This window comes from Gobio gobio (genome assembly GCF_949357685.1).
Source record: "Gobio gobio genome assembly, chromosome: 12".
NCBI lineage: Eukaryota > Metazoa > Chordata > Actinopteri > Cypriniformes > Gobionidae > Gobio > Gobio gobio.
The window spans coordinates 56,792,441-56,808,058 of NC_137105.1; the positions used below are offsets into that span (position 1 = coordinate 56,792,441).

Below are 15,618 nucleotides of genomic sequence, written 5' to 3' on the forward strand. Positions count from 1 at the left end.
ATTGGGTCCGGCCAGATCTGCGTTCTGATTGGGTCCGGCCAGATCTGTGTTCTGATTGGGTCCGGCCAGATCTGCGTTCTGATTGGGTCCGGCCAGATCTGCGTTCTGATTGGGTCCGGCCAGATCTGCGTTCTGATTGGGTCCGGCCAGATCTGTGTTCTGATTGGGTCCGGCCAGATCTGCGTTCTGATTGTGTCCGGCCAGATCTGCGTTCTGATTGGGTCCGGCTACACACGGCTTCTATAGGCCTGTGACTGACGCTTGTGCTGTTTCAGACGCTGGTGGAGTACGCCAGCCTGTGGAGGATGGAGGAGGAGCCGCTGCCCGTGCTGGAGGTGTACATCATGGCCCTGATGAGCTTCGCCCAGGTGTGCCCGCTGCTCTCCGCCCAGTGTGAGAAGGTGCCCGTGGTGCTGGAGCGGCTCTCGCTGTGAGTATGGCCTGGCACACTCCTCTCTCTGCTCCAGTATCACTGCTTTATCACTGTGGGTTCCTCTCTTCTGTAGGAGCTGTGCAGAGCTGCTGGTCTCCATGCCCAGGAATATCCCAGATGCATTGTGGGAGAGGTTTAGGTCTTCTGTCCAGGTATGCTACTATATTTGATCAGCTTTGTTATCGTCTTCAGTAAAGTACAGAACTCGATTGTTTTTAAAGGGTTAGTTCAGCCAAAAATGTAAATTGTGTCATTAATGACTGAGCCTCATGTGGTTGGACACCCGTCAGACCTCCGTTCATCTTCAGACACAAATGAAGATATTTTAGTGTAAATCTGATGCTCTGAAAGGCCTCCATTGGCTCAACTTTACACTCTCAAGACCCTTAAAAGACACTAAAGACTAAAGTTACAAAGTCCATCTCACTACAGCGGCTCTACAATAACTTTATGAAGAGATGAGAATAGTTTTTGTGCGCAAAAAAAACCTAAATAACGACTTATATAGTGATGACGATTTCAAAACACGGCATCATGAAGCTTCGAAGCGTTATGAATCAGTGAGTCGAATCATGATTTGGATCGCGTGTCAAACTGCTGAAATTTGGCGATCCAAACCACTGAATCGACTCACTGATTCATAACGCTTCGAAGCATCATGAGGCCGTGTTTTGAAATCGTCATCACTATATAAGTCGTTATTTAAGGTTTTTTTGCGCACAAACTATTCTTGTCTCTTCATAAAGTTATTGTAGAGCCGCTGTAGTGAGATGGACTTTGTAATGACGTCTTTAGTGCCTTTTAAGGGTCTTGAGAGTGAACCGTGCATTGTGCTAATGGAGGCCTTTCAGAGCATCAGATTTACACTAAAATATCTTCATTTGTGTCTGAAGATGAACGGAGGTCTGACGGGTGTCCAACCACATGAGGCTCAGTCATTCATGACAGAATTTTCATTTTTGGGTGTTTAATGTTTGCTTTGTGTCTGTAGATGGCCCATCCTCTGGTGCAAGAGAAGGGCATCAGTCATCTGCTCATTCTCTCCACCATCGCCCGAGGGCAAGGGGTCTGGACCAATCCCACCCTGCAGGCCATCCTCACCAATGACCCGCCTCCGCAAGAGACAGGTGAGCTTGGCTTTCTCCCGCACACTTCACCGGTCCACCCCTGCTACAGGAGCACTGAAAGCTTGTTAATGTGTGTGCAGTCCGTGAGTTCCTCAGCCTGGAAGGACCAGCCCTTCTGAGGATGCGGGTCAAGCACCTGGTCAAGGAGAGCTGTGTGGACCAGGCAGCGGCGCTGGCCAAGGCCTGTGCGGAGTTCTCTGGGTTTGAGGAGACCGGACACTTCAAGCAGATGCACCTGGTGTGTTTGTGCACATCTGCTCCGCAGGAACTCATCATGGAAGAGGTGAGATGGAGAATATACCACAGATTCAACAGCCATGCATTCAAAGAACTTGGATTCATTGTTGTCACAAGGCTTTAGGAAGTATATTTTCATAATAGTGTAGGGTTAACATCTGCAGTTTCTCTCCCTTCCTCTTTCAGCTCTCCAAAGTGGACTGCCGTGATGCTTTAGAGATGATTTGCAACCTTGAGGCTGATGGGGATGAGAAGGCGGCGTTTACGTTGTGCTCTGGTTTTTTGACCCGTCAGATTCTACAGGAGGATACCTACTGTGCTTGGCAAGTCACACACCTTACCAATGCTTGTAGAGTCGACCAATGAGCGTTTGCTGCAACTATGATTGATTTAAAGTGTTCTGTTTGTAAAGAGTTTGCGTGATGTTGTGTGTTCTCCGGCAGGGAGTTGACTCTGTTCTGGGGGAAACTGCTCAAGCGATTAGAGCCTTCAGATCAAGGCTTTCTGGACCGATGCCGTCAGATGTCATTTCTGTCTAAAACCGTGTTCCACCTACTCTTTTTCATCAAAGTCATCCAGTCAGAGGTGAGCCTTTTCTTTTTTCTCGATTCATGCTGTTGATTTTAAACATGGTCAAATGTCTTTAATACTAAATACTACTTTTTCAAATCAATAGATGGACAAAGTTGGACTTTCGACTTGTGTCGAGATCTGCATACGAGCTCTGCGATTGGAGTCGTGCGAAGGAAACACCAAGGCCACTGTCTGCAAAACCATTTCCTGCCTCTTGCCCTCTGACCTGGAGGTCAAAAGGGCTTGCCAACTGACAGAGTTTCTCCTGGAGCCAACCGTGGACTCGTACTATGCAGTGGAAACTCTTTACAATGAGCCCGACCAGAAGCTCGACGAGGAAGACCTACCGGTACCCAACTCTCTGCGCTGTGAGCTCCTTCTAGTCCTCAAAACACAGTGGCCTTTTGATCCTGAGTTCTGGAACTGGAAGGCTTTAAAACGCCACTGTTTGGCTCTAATGGGGGAAGAGGCCTCAATTGTGTCCTCCATTGATGAACTGAACGATGGTGACCCTGAGGGCTTAGGGGACGAGACCGGCATATTTAGTGAGGAGTTCAAGGATGTCTCGCAGCGCTTTCTGGACACAACTAATGAACTAAATGAAATAGAGGATCAGAAGCTGAAGAACAGAGAGTTGAAGAAGTTGAGAGAGAAAGGATTCGTCTCGGCGAGGTTTAGAAACTGGCAGGCTTACATGCAATACTGCGTTTTATGCGATAAGGAGTTTCTCGGTCACCGAATAGTGCGCCATGCGCAGACTCACTTGAAAGATGGACTCTACAGCTGCCCGATATGTTTAGAGACCTTTGAAACAAAAGAGACACTTGAACCACACGTCGCATCGCATGTTAAACTTTCTTGCAAAGAGCGGCTTGCTGCAATGAAGACCAGTAAACAATTAGCCAACCCCAAAACTGCTGTCCCCGTCATAGCAGCCCTGAAAGCTAAAAGCAGTGAAAACCAGGCGCGTAAGACCAAGACAAAAAATAACAGTGCTGGGCAATCCAACAAACTTAGCAATGGGGTGGCCAATGACTCTGATGGTTTAGATTTCAAAAATGGTTGTGAGGGGAATATTTGCCCAGTCCAAAGCTGCAGGAGGGGGTTTAAATATTTCCGAAATCTTGTTGCTCATGTGAAAGATCACGGTGATAACGAAGAAGCGAAGTGCTTTCTTGAAATGCAGAACTCAAAAGTGGTGTGCCAGTATTGCCGGCGTCAGTTTGTCAGCGTCGATCACCTAAACGATCACCTCCAGGCGCACTGCGGTACAAAACCGTACATTTGCATTCAGCTTAATTGCAAAGCCAGCTTTGACTCCAATGCCGACCTTATCATACACAAGAAAGACCACCCAGTCTTCAAGGCTAAGTGTATGTTTCCTGGTTGCGGCAAGATTTTTTCCGAAGCCTACAAACTGTATGACCACGAGGCACAACATTACAGAACATTTACCTGCAAAGCACCGGACTGTGGTAAAGTCTTTCATTCGCAGTCTGAGCTAGACCTCCACGCAGAGGGCCATGTCGTGAAAGTGGAAGCCTTTTCAACCAGTATTCAACCAGCAGAACCTCATCCAGACCACTCCAATCCAACACATCAGGGCGCGCTCCCAGACGCCCATTTGAATGACGACGACACAGGGTCTCAAGTGGATAATCCGTCTGGCATGGGGACGATAAAGCATTCTGTTGAAAATATGCTAAATAGCGCCTTTTCTGCACAAGAGGAGTGTGTCCATTCTGGGACAAGTAAACCTGAGCCACATCCCATTCACCCGCATATCCCTGTGATCAGTGACCACCTGGGCCAGTCCGCTGTGGGCCCTCACTTAATTCCACATAGACCCGAGGAGTCTCTTTTGGAGGCCTTGATGAGCGATTCAGACCCTATGCCGTCTACATCTTCATATCAGAGTGTATTAGAGGACTTTCTGCCTGTCCCACCACCTGATGGTCAGCTGCAGGCCGCCGATTCAGGCACTACTCCACTATACAACAATAACAATGGAGTATTTAGACATTACGGCCCTAATCCTTTACCTCCGGTTCAAACCTCATATCAGAGCCTGTGTAGTACTAACATGACCTCCCCAGCACAGACTTCCCACAACACAGCACCACTTGTCTCATTGGGTCAAATGCTTCCACCTGTTTCTCAGACACTTCCTCTACAAATGGCTTCCGTGCCAAATAATGGACAAGTTTCGGAGAGTAAATCCGTGAAACCAGTAGATGTGAATGTTGTCCAAGTGGAGAAAAGCAAAGAGAGGCACAAATGTCCGTATGAAACATGTACGCGAGACTATAGCTCTTACAGAAGTGTTACTAAACACATGAAGGCTGTTCATTCTGACTTTTACACACAGTGGAAACTCGCAAAGAAGAACAACGTCGCGGTCAAATCCACACTTAGACCTGTTTCTGTAAACGGAAGCCTCAGTTCAGTCGTGAATCCACAAGCCCAGCTGGGTCAGAGAGTCGCTGGCCCTGTTGTTCATCCCGTTGGACCGCATCCTCCCTACCCTAGCAACTGTGCAAACCCCAGCTATCCTTCTGTCCCCGCTCAAGTCACTGCGTCCCCAGGGCATATCCGCACCAATGAAATGGACAATATATTAGATCCCATTGTTCTCTCTCAGCTCGGAAATGGTACAAATCAGTCTCAAATGGCAGCAGATCACTTGTGGGATCCCAGGAGCAATTCAGTACTCCAACAGCAGATATGTAACTCTCAGACAATGACCCAAAACATGAACACACTTCCTAGCAGCCATTTTACTCGCATGAATGCAGCTTCTAGTGAGCAGAGAGGTATGAGCTACACTACGCTACAACCGCAGAATAATACTAATGTTTACCCTGCACCAGCTCAAGCAGACAGCGTTCAGAAACTCAATGGCACCTCGGATGAAAGCCTACATCCTGTTGGCAATCTCAATCCACCGCAGCAAATCTTGGGTCCTAATGTAGTGGCGGCTGTTAACTCAGTAGTAGAGACAAATCTGGGATCTGCTCAGATGTCTTACGCTGACAGTTCTGTTTCAAAAGACGCTTCAGCAGATTACACGCAACAAACAAGCGATAATTTCTCCGTAGTATCCAATAGTCCGTGTGTGGTGAAGTTGGAGAGAGATACCGCTTTAGGTTTACCTCTCCCAATCAATGAAACGCCCCCATCAAACAGCAGTTCTCCAAGTTGTCAGAATAACACTGGAAATGTGCCCAGTGATAAAGGCACTAAAAAAGTTAAACGAAGCAAAAGAACAAAATGGCCTGCAATTATTAAAGATGGCAAGTTCATTTGCTGCCGGTGTTATAGAGAATTCCCCAGTTCTAAATCTCTGGGAGGACATTTGTCCAAACGGGCTCATTGCAAACCCTTCGATGAAGCGGACCTGACAGCGGACCTCCCTAGCTCATTTCTTGATCTTCTTAACTCGCCTCACCCCGCACCATCCGCATATGTGAACCTGCCACAGAGTAAGGGCCCTCTTGATCCAAAACTATACCCAAATGTCACTTTCCCCCAAGCCAATGGCACCTACAACAGCAATGACAAACAGATGGTGTTCAAGCAAAGCTCGTCAAATCTGTGTGTGAGCTCTGGACAAGAACAGCAGACGCTTCCAAACCCCTGTGGTCCATATGCTCAGAGCAGTCGCATGTCAGAAACTAGTGTCATCCAGCACACAGGTAGCGTCAAACATCAGCTACAAGCCAGTTACTCTGAGATGCCTCTGTTCAATGACGAAGTCAGCGATCCTCTTCTTTCTCAATTGTTGGCTGATGACCAATCGACATCTAGCCTGACTAGCGGGTCGTCAGATCATGTCAGTCAAATTCTTCAAGCTGAAACTTTTAACAAAATGAAAGAGTTCAAGGAAAAAATAACCGACAGTGCAAGTGACTTATCGAATGATGGGCTTCTGGCAGCCATGGCTAGTCTTGCTCAGAACCTGGTGTCTGAGAAAAGCGTCAAAGAAAGACTACGTCAACAGATATTGGCTGGAGACCTTTACAAAAAAAGCAGCTTGCCTCGTGGATCAAGTGTTGACAGTTCCTACTCGCAAATGTCTGTTGCAAGTCCTGACATTGGAGATCCACTAAATACCTCAAACTTTATTGAGAATGCTCCTCAAAGTGAGCCACAACCTGTGGGAAACACAGCCCCTATCGTCCCCGTTGAGGCAATTTCACAATTGGGTGAAGGCGTAATTCACACGGTCTCATCTGTGTCTTCGGGAAGTGGCGTCAATGATCAGTCCACCAATATGCCCGCAACCGAAGTGGATGCCGTGTTGGAGATCCAAAAAGCTCTTGAGAATCTTGACCTAGACAGAGAAATCAATGAGGTTATCAAACCTGTGGCTGGTCCTGTAGTGAGTGATGCAAGCAAAGCTCCGCCTACTAAGCCAGAGCCCACTGATTTACCCAAGGAGATACCCATTTATGTGAAACCATTTGCATGCGACACAAATGGTTGTAATTACAGTTGCATGACGAAAGATGCTCTTTTTAAACACCTTGTCAAGCTCCACAATTACACAGAGAAAATGCTTACTCAAATGAAAGACCAGTTTAATATTTCCCCTTTCGGGTGTCACAAATGTTCCAAGGCCTTCACGCGCAACTCCAATCTCAAAGCCCATTATATGTCAGTTCATAACTTTACACAGGAAGAAATAAAGAGGATGAAAATCAGGCCTAAGCCCAATCACAGACTCCTGGATAGTGATGGAGGAAGCCCTTGTCCGGTGCCAGAAATCCCCAAGCCAGTTAAAAACACTCCATGTGGGGATGCACGTAAACCGCAGAAAGATGCTAAATCTACAGCAGGCTTAAAGAAAGAAGAGAAGGTCAAAACATCACGTTGCATTACTCCACTTGTCCAGCAATCTTCTTTTGTGTGCAGAAGTCCTGCATTGGGAACACCGGCGATAACTCAGAAGGTCGTTCAGCCGTCAGTGATTGTGTCTGGCCGTTCCTCAGCCACTCCAAGAATGGATCTGAACGCCAATGGGTGGTTTTCCCCAAAGTCCTCCGTTCCTGGTCCAACCCATGTGTCACCACTAAAAGAGATTCTGCCCATCGCCCCTTTTACCCAGAATCCTTGTGCACCAGTGCAGACATTAAATCAGGCATTGGACAAAAAGCCCAAACCTAGCAAGCCTCGAGTGCCAAAGCCGAAAGAATCTCCCAAAAAAACGAAAGAGAAAAAGGCAGATATCGACGACGCTTTTAGCCCTTATAGACCTTATCGGTGTGTTCACCAGGGCTGTGCGGCAGCTTTTACAATCCAACAGAACTTGATCCTGCATTATAAAGCTGTGCATCAGTCAGATTTGCCTAAATTTGAGGTCAACAGTCAAGATGAGCACTACGAAGAGGAGTTTGAGGACAAGGATCGAAACGAGGATAGCGACGACAAGTTGGACGCGGACATAGCGGAGGTGGATGAGTTCAGGTGTCAAGTCAAAGACTGTTCTTGCATTTTCCAGTCAGTCACAGACTTGCTCCAGCACTACCTTCAGCTCCACAAATTAGCCCTTGAGAAAGCCGGCGCCATGATGTGCAGTATCAACCTGGGCCGGTTTCAGTGTGACCAGCCCAACTGCTCGGAGACCTTCACCGCGTTCTGGAAATACATCGGCCATGTCGACAAAGATCATAAAGAAACCAAACTCTCAAAGGTGGAGCCCGTGGAAGGGATGTTCAGATGTCAGGTGGAAGGATGCGAATGCGCTTACAGCACACGGTCGAATCTACTGCGGCACACCATGAAGAAACATCAAGACGTGTACAAACGGATGCTCATGAACCCTCGAGAAGGCGGGAGTGGGGTTAAACTCGGCCGCCCCAGGAAGTGTGACAAGATTGAAGTTGTCGAGAAGGAAAACAGAGAGACTAACAAGAAACCCGTTAAGAAGGTAACCATCAAGAAGGATGCTATTAAGAAGGACGCGATCAAGAAGGACGGCGTTAAAAAGGACAGCGTTAAAAAGGACGCCGTTAAAAAGGACACCGTTAAAAAGGACACCGTTAAAAAGGACACTGTTAAAAAGGACACTGTTAAAAAGGAATACGTTAAAAAGGAATACGTTAAAAAGGAATACGTTAAAAAGGAATACGTTAAAAAGGAATATGTTAAAAAGGATGCCATCAAGAAGTACAAGATCAAGAAGGACACCATGAAGAAGGAAGCCATGAAAAAGGTAGCTCTTAAGAAGAGAAAAGCTCATAAAAACAATTGGACCAAATATGGGAAGCCCATTTTGAAAACACAGGAAGAAGCCTCGGCCATGTGCACCAAACGCCTACAGCTGCAGTACGCTTGCATGATAAAGGGCTGCGAAACGGTGACCAGTTCTGAGCGGAACATAATGAAGCATTACCTTCAGCATGGGCTCCCAAAGCAATACCTGGAGGAGCAGAGGAGCAACTTCATCTACTGTAAAAAGATTCCCCGCTCCAGATACAAGCGCATCGCCTCCAGGAGCGACGACACGGATAAGTCTGAGGAGAGCTCCATCGAGACGACGGAGAATGAGGAGGTGCCTGAGCCGGGCCAGAGTGAGTCCGAGTTCTCGAAGCTCACGTCTGAGAAGGAAAGCGCGGAGGACGTCGATCTGTCGGACGGCAAGCCTTCTACAGACTCGAGCTCGGAGATCTCTGTGGTGGTCAAGCGGCGGAGGGGCCGTCCGCGCAAGAGCGACCTCGCCAAACGGGCCTTCGGACCCAAGAGGATGACGAGACTGCGGACGGCCAGGAGCTCGAAGGTCAGTTATGTGGACTCGAACACCGACTCCATGTCCTCCAGCACGACGGTGACTCAGGAGGACGTCTCCGGGCAGAATACGCCTCTGAGCTCCTTCAAGCCCATGGGGTTCGAGGTGTCCTTCCTCCAGTTCCTCCAGGAGAACAAGACGCCCCAGAAGAGGAAGGCCACCGTCCCGCTCAATGGGAACGCACACAAGAGACTGCACACGGCCTTCCACCTCAAGACCGCCACCGTCGTCTGCAAGAGATCCGATGCACAGGTGCACTCCAGAGAAACACACAAGCCCATCGAGTTCAAAAACCCCCAAAAGCTCACCTCCCTCGCCAACGTCACGTTCGAGGTGCAAAAGGTGTTTTCTGACGTCCTTGAAATTCTTCTGAAGCAGCTTCACGAGATGCGGCCCACGGTGATCCTTCAAAAAGACGACTAGCCGACCCTGGTGTGGTTCTGAACTCAGGATAAAGTGATGGTGGACTGCTGCAAACCCTCGGAAACACTACACACTATCCTACGGTCCCTAGTGCGATGTTTATTAACTGAACTGTGTAAGTTAAGCTCACTTTATAGTTGCAGTAGATGATGAAATACCTCTAAAGCATGTTATGTCCTTATGAAGCCGTTCAGCACATTTCTGTTGCCTTTGGTTGATTTTATTTTTCTTTTTGAGTATTGTATAGACTCGTACTTTTTAATATTCCATTGGACTCTTTTCTATCCAGCTGACAGTGAATCATTATCAATTCTGATGTTATGTAGTGCTGTGTATAATTCGTAACTGTTTTGGTCCTTGTAAATCTGAAATTTGTCGATAATGTTGTGTGTGGCTCTTTGATCAACTACTGCCACCAGCAGTCTGTATGTTAATCAATAGCAACCAATTTAATACAGCTTGCATTTTGTTACTCCGTGTTGGTCTCGTCCTTAAAAGGTTTTGAGCGCTGAGGGTCTTGTGTGGATGATGTCCAGTATAATGATGTGGTTATGTATAGAATTACAGGGACCTTACGGCATGGTTCAGGGCTTCAGACTGTGACTAAATGGGCAATAATCGACATCAGAGCTCATACACGGGCCGATCTCGATCACTCCACACCGTTACTACACAGATCCAGTGAGAACACGCTTGAGTTCACCTCCGTATTAATAACATCGCCACTGCGAGACCTAGAGGAAGAGTTCAGTGCAGAATCCTCTGTTATTAACCACAGATCTCAGATCAGAGCTCACGCGGAGACCAGGAGAAACATCTGAAACATTCAGTCCACAAATCATAAACACTCACCACCAGGGCTTAAAAACGGAAAAAAATATCAATGGGTTCACTCCGAGCAGAATCGATATTATAGCGTTTCCGTTTTTGCGTTCCTCAATAAACATTACTGTTCTGAAAACGGTTTGATTTGAAAAAATACTGGTTAATAACGTTATTTTAATTTAGCCTATACTTTAAACAAATATGTATAAATAGACTTATTTTCACTCAATAATAATATAACGCATGGTAATTAAACTTGAATATTTATTTCATAACATTTTTAAAACCACAACAGAAATACATGCATTAATTACAAAGCATAAACGGACCTGTTTTAATGGAGCGTTAGACAATCGAAAGTGGCTCTTATGCCTAATTCTTTTCAGAAGAGTGATAACATTCTTTGTACATAACTTTTTTTCAACACGACCTGTTTTAAAAATTGCATGAATAAAGAATAAATAAACTGGATAACCATTGATCTTTTAATGCACCGTCAACTGCTAATTTCGCAACACGTCCTTGCATCCCATAATCAAACTCAGTCAGCTAATAAAGCTTGATCATTTAATGCAATATAACACCATTTAATACGAAGCATCAGCCGTCTATATAGAAAACATTGAGCTGTATTGGCAATCTGAAAGACTATAGGACAAATGTTTGATAGATGCTATAGCCTACTTGGATAGGCTTACACAAAATCCATAAACTAGCCTAAATCAGTCTATTTGAGCTTAAAGTCCGCACTGCTTATTTAAAAGTATGAAAAGAATATCCTCCAATACCTGCGCTTTCATTGATGAGCTCAGCGGGAGAGAATGAGCTTGAGGCGTGTAAATGCGCTCACACTGACTTGTGTTACGGTAGATTCACAGATGACATTTACTCACATCACATGCTGAGCTACTCTATTCCTGATTGGCCACTGCCAGATTAACATATTAAAGAGAACGATAACATAACCTTATTAACCGGTTAATGCTCATTTCAAATTAACGTTTCTGTTCAGAACGATTCAAATTGATTTCGTTTTCGTTTTTGTTCCTCTTAAAATGTCGTTCGTTTTGGTTCCTTGAACCGGTTCAGAGCCCTGACTGATGTAATGTAGGAACACCCCATGGTGTGGTGGAAGAAATGATCAAATGTTTTTTTCTTTTTTACATTATTCATCTCCGGGTTCCTACAACCTTTTGAGCGTGAGAACATCACACTTTTTCCAGCACTTCAAAGCTCTAAATATTATCCAATTGTAATATTTTTAATGTGATGATTTGTAAAACTAAAAGTTTAAAGGTGCAGGCCACTTTATGGAAAAAAAAACTACCCAATATAACCAGTAGGTGGTGGCATTTCCTTTTTTCCACCTCCATTTTATTAGACATTTCCACTCCATAATATATGGAAAAAAGTAGGAAGTCACAAAATTGTACACTTTTCTTCAATTTGTGACTGGATCACACAGAAAACAAGTAAAGAGTGTTCCTTTAGTTCAGTGTGATACTATAGAAGAACAATAGTACATTCAATAAGAGTAACATTTATAACAATTAGGTTTTTGCACACTACTGTTGTTAAGAAAAGTTATTTTTTTCTGGATAACAATTCAAGCTCAGCGCTTCACTGTTAAATTTCCAATAAACAAACATGTACTGTTATTAGTAACTACACTTATTAACAAAATGCATCTCCACCATCTGCTGATCTGAGTGGAGCTGGAGCCACGGCTCTCAGATGTTAGTCTGGAGTCCTGTATTATTATCAGAGTATTATTATTAATACAGCGGACATCAGTAGATCTGGCTAGCGTGCTGATTTACGGTGTGCGCCCCGTATGTTCTGGTTGTGCCCCTTAAATGTTCAGTGGTTTTTAGAGGTTCTGTCCCTCGAGTTGAACCGCTTCCACATGCTAACAGTGTTTTGATGAGATTATAAACCGCCACGAGGCTGTGTTTAGGGTCATGGGCGATCCTTAAAAGGCCATTTCTACTGGATCTAACCTCTAGCCTGTTGGTGTAACCTAATGTATTCATAAGGGCTAGCTATCAAAACACGATAACTTATTTGATTAAAACCACAGATAAGCTCCCAGAGTTTCTGCAGGTCTTAAAGTCAATTAAAAAAGCCTGAAAAATGTCTTAAATTGGAGCAGAAAGTCTCATGGTCAACATCATGGCATTAAATGCAGAAAATGAGGACGAAATCACAGAATCCATTCATCAAAATGTAATTTATTGTATAAATGTCACAGAATTGGTCCAGTTTTGTATGAATAAATCAACAGTCGGTCCGTCTCTTAAAGGGCCAGTTCACCCATTAATGAGAATCCTGTGGTCATCTCCTCTCCTAATGTCGACTTTCCTTCATCATATAAAGCCTTTGAGTCTCTTCAGAACAATCTGAGATCACCCCTAAACCCTCATTATCCCTACGCTATCCACTAACACAGCTCACTGAACGAGGGATGAAAACGAGTGCGTGAAGTCGGACATCGGTTGTCCACTCGTTATTGCAGTGCATTGTGGGATTGAATGAGCTGCAACTGCAATAGATGCGCAGACATTTCAAAATAAGAGTCCTGGTGTATTTCCAGCTCGTTTGTCATTAAAAGTCACGCATTATATATTCGTTTTTGCTTACACAATAAACTGTATTTAATTTCATTCCCATTTAATTCACAGTCAGGAGGAAAGACCAGTATTTGACACATATTCAATAAAGTATCAGGGTTATAATAGTTCACTAAAACCATTTACATTTACATTTATGCATTTGGCAGACGCTTTTATCCAAAGCGACTTACATTGCTTTCAAGGTACACATTTTTTAAAACCATTAAAACATTTTCATTACTTGAAATTAAATAAATGTTAACTGAAATTAAAATTAAATAAACTTATTTGAAGCTTTAGCTTAACCTGATATGGCCTACTGACTAACACAGAAATACAGAGTTATAAAAACTATATAGATGTTCTTTAAAAAGTGAATTGGGCTCTTTCGTGTATTTTTAATGTCAAAATGTCAGTTCAAGTGTCAGTCGGTTATGTGACGCTTAAATGCTTAATGTATTACAATTGAACTAAACCCATTCAATTTTAGGAGAAAAAACTAAAGACTAAAACTAAAAACAATTCAAACGACTAAAACTAAATCAAAATCTGCTGTCAAAATGATCATCCTTAAATCAGCACATTAATGTCACGCTCATGAAGAAATGACGTCTTGTGTTCTGAGAAATTAAAACAACAAATATCTGTCATTAGGTATGAAAATGACTTGCTTTTGAATAAAGTTGATTTTTATGAACACATCGGCAGAGATTTGCTCTTGTTTTAATCATAAAATCACTTTCACAAGATTACTCAAACTTTAGGCTGGATGGAAATTGTATAGACCCTTTTCAAACATGACGTGTTTATCAATATCGTAAATCCTGCAATGTTTTTTGTATTTAAATTATTTTTTTTTTCATACTAATACTTAGTATTTTATAACTTTGTCATCAAAAGCAAGTTCCCTCTGCTGAGTGTGTTTCTAATGCCGTGTCTGGAGTGATGGTGATAATGAACATCTGTCTCTCTCTTCACTGCAGTTTTCAATCTCTCTCTACTTTCCCTCTTTTTGAAAGTTGTGAAATCACTATTGTGGAGTTCTTCTTTTGCTATTTGAGCAAATGGGCACACAAATATATATTTCATGTATTCTCTCATTGACTGCTATAAGAGTTAACCCAATATGACGACTTCAGCTCTGAGAAACCCAGAAATGTGAAAGAGTCTGAAGTGTCACTAACACACAGTTACAGTAGAGCTCATACTGACACGTGTTCTTCAGCTCATTAATGTGTCCTGACCCGTCTCAGACTCACTTCATAACCCAGTCCAGCGTTAAACCTGTGAAATATAGCATTTCATTATCAATATACTTTATTCCCACTACATACCCAAGATGTGAAGAACACAGATGAGTATAGTCTTTATTCTCCAGCTCACGTCTGAGGACTTTACTTTGAGAGGCTGAGCGTGAGACGCCCTAATGCTATGCTATTACTGCTATTACACATTTATTGATAATAATAATAATTAATTCCCTCTCCACTGACACTTGAAGTCAATGTGAGAACATCAGTGTTTCTCTAAAGCCATGAGTTTAGTCGTTAGTTTTATCTGAACGATTGCAGGCTCATATTCTATATTGAAGATATTGAGTCTTTAAAGTGAAACTGAGGTGATAAACTGAAGCATGAGTTGTGTTTAACAGCCTCACTGTGAACTAAACTAATGAACTTTAGTGAGTGTTTATTTCTCTTTTGAGTTCTCAAACCGACTCATTTTCAATGTTTTGAGCTTTATGAACTTGTTTCTTTACATTTAGACAAACTTAAATTTAACCAATTTTTTATACAGCACCTGAAGGGGAGAGAATGCCTGAATGAAGTGTTATATGATGGGGTTTGTGCGTGAGTGTGTAATGTTGTGTTGTGCTAGTTTGGAAGAGTTTCTGTTATGATGGGGTTTGTGCGTGAGTGTGTAATGTTGTGTTGTGCTAGTTTGGAAGAGTTTCTGTTGTGTTGGGGTTTGTGCGTGAGTGTGTAATGTTGTGTTGTGCTAGTTTGGAAGAGTTTCTGTTGTGTTGGGGTTTGTGCGTGAGTGTGTAATATTGTGTTGTGCTAGTTTGGAAGAGTTTCTGTTATGATGGGGTTTGTGCGTGAGTGTGTAATATTGTGTTGTGCTAGTTTGGAAGAGTTTCTGTTATGATGGGGTTTGTGCGTGAGTGTGTAATGTTGTGTTGTGCTAGTTTGGAAGAGTTTCTGTTATGATGGGGTTTGTGGGTGAGTGTGTAATGTTGTGTTGTGCTAGTTTGGAAGAGTTTCTGTTATGATGGGGTTTGTGCGTGAGTGTGTAATGTTGTGTTGTGCTAGTTTGGAAGAGTTTCTGTTATGATGGGGTTTGTGCGTGAGTGTGTAATGTTGTGTTGTGCTAGTTTGGAAGAGTTTCTGTTGTGTTGGGTTTTGGGGTTTTCCGTCATGTGACGAGCTCAGATTGACTGAATGATAGATGCTCTGGCCACAGAGGAAAACATGATTCACTCAGTATAAAGATATCATATCAAGATGAAAACAGAAGTTGTTTATAGATCATATGTTAAATGTGTTATATACTGTCCTCATTATGCTAACGCTGTCGAAGCATTGGCTCACCCATTAACAA

At 43.7% G+C, this 15,618-nt stretch overlaps 1 protein-coding gene across 2 annotated transcripts in view; it reads left to right on the top strand.

Annotated features, from left to right (window-relative positions):
* The window catches only part of znf292b (zinc finger protein 292b), a 19,942-nt gene extending 9,893 nt beyond the window's left edge, over nucleotides 1-10,049 (top strand). Inside the window, exons 2-8 of one of the 2 annotated variants that reach the window (XM_079831300.1) lie at nucleotides 276-430; nucleotides 507-585; nucleotides 1,425-1,560; nucleotides 1,641-1,843; nucleotides 1,984-2,120; nucleotides 2,241-2,382; nucleotides 2,474-10,049. In XM_079831300.1, coding sequence (XP_079687426.1) covers nucleotides 276-430; nucleotides 507-585; nucleotides 1,425-1,560; nucleotides 1,641-1,843; nucleotides 1,984-2,120; nucleotides 2,241-2,382; nucleotides 2,474-9,580 — 7,959 coding nt within the window. In that variant the 3' untranslated portion in view covers nucleotides 9,581-10,049. Of the gene's footprint in view, nucleotides 1-275; nucleotides 431-506; nucleotides 586-1,424; nucleotides 1,561-1,640; nucleotides 1,844-1,983; nucleotides 2,125-2,240; nucleotides 2,383-2,473 lie in introns of both variants that reach the window. The other variant, XM_079831299.1, reaches the window with a different exon arrangement.
* The last annotated feature ends 5,569 nt before the right edge of the window (nucleotides 10,050-15,618 follow it).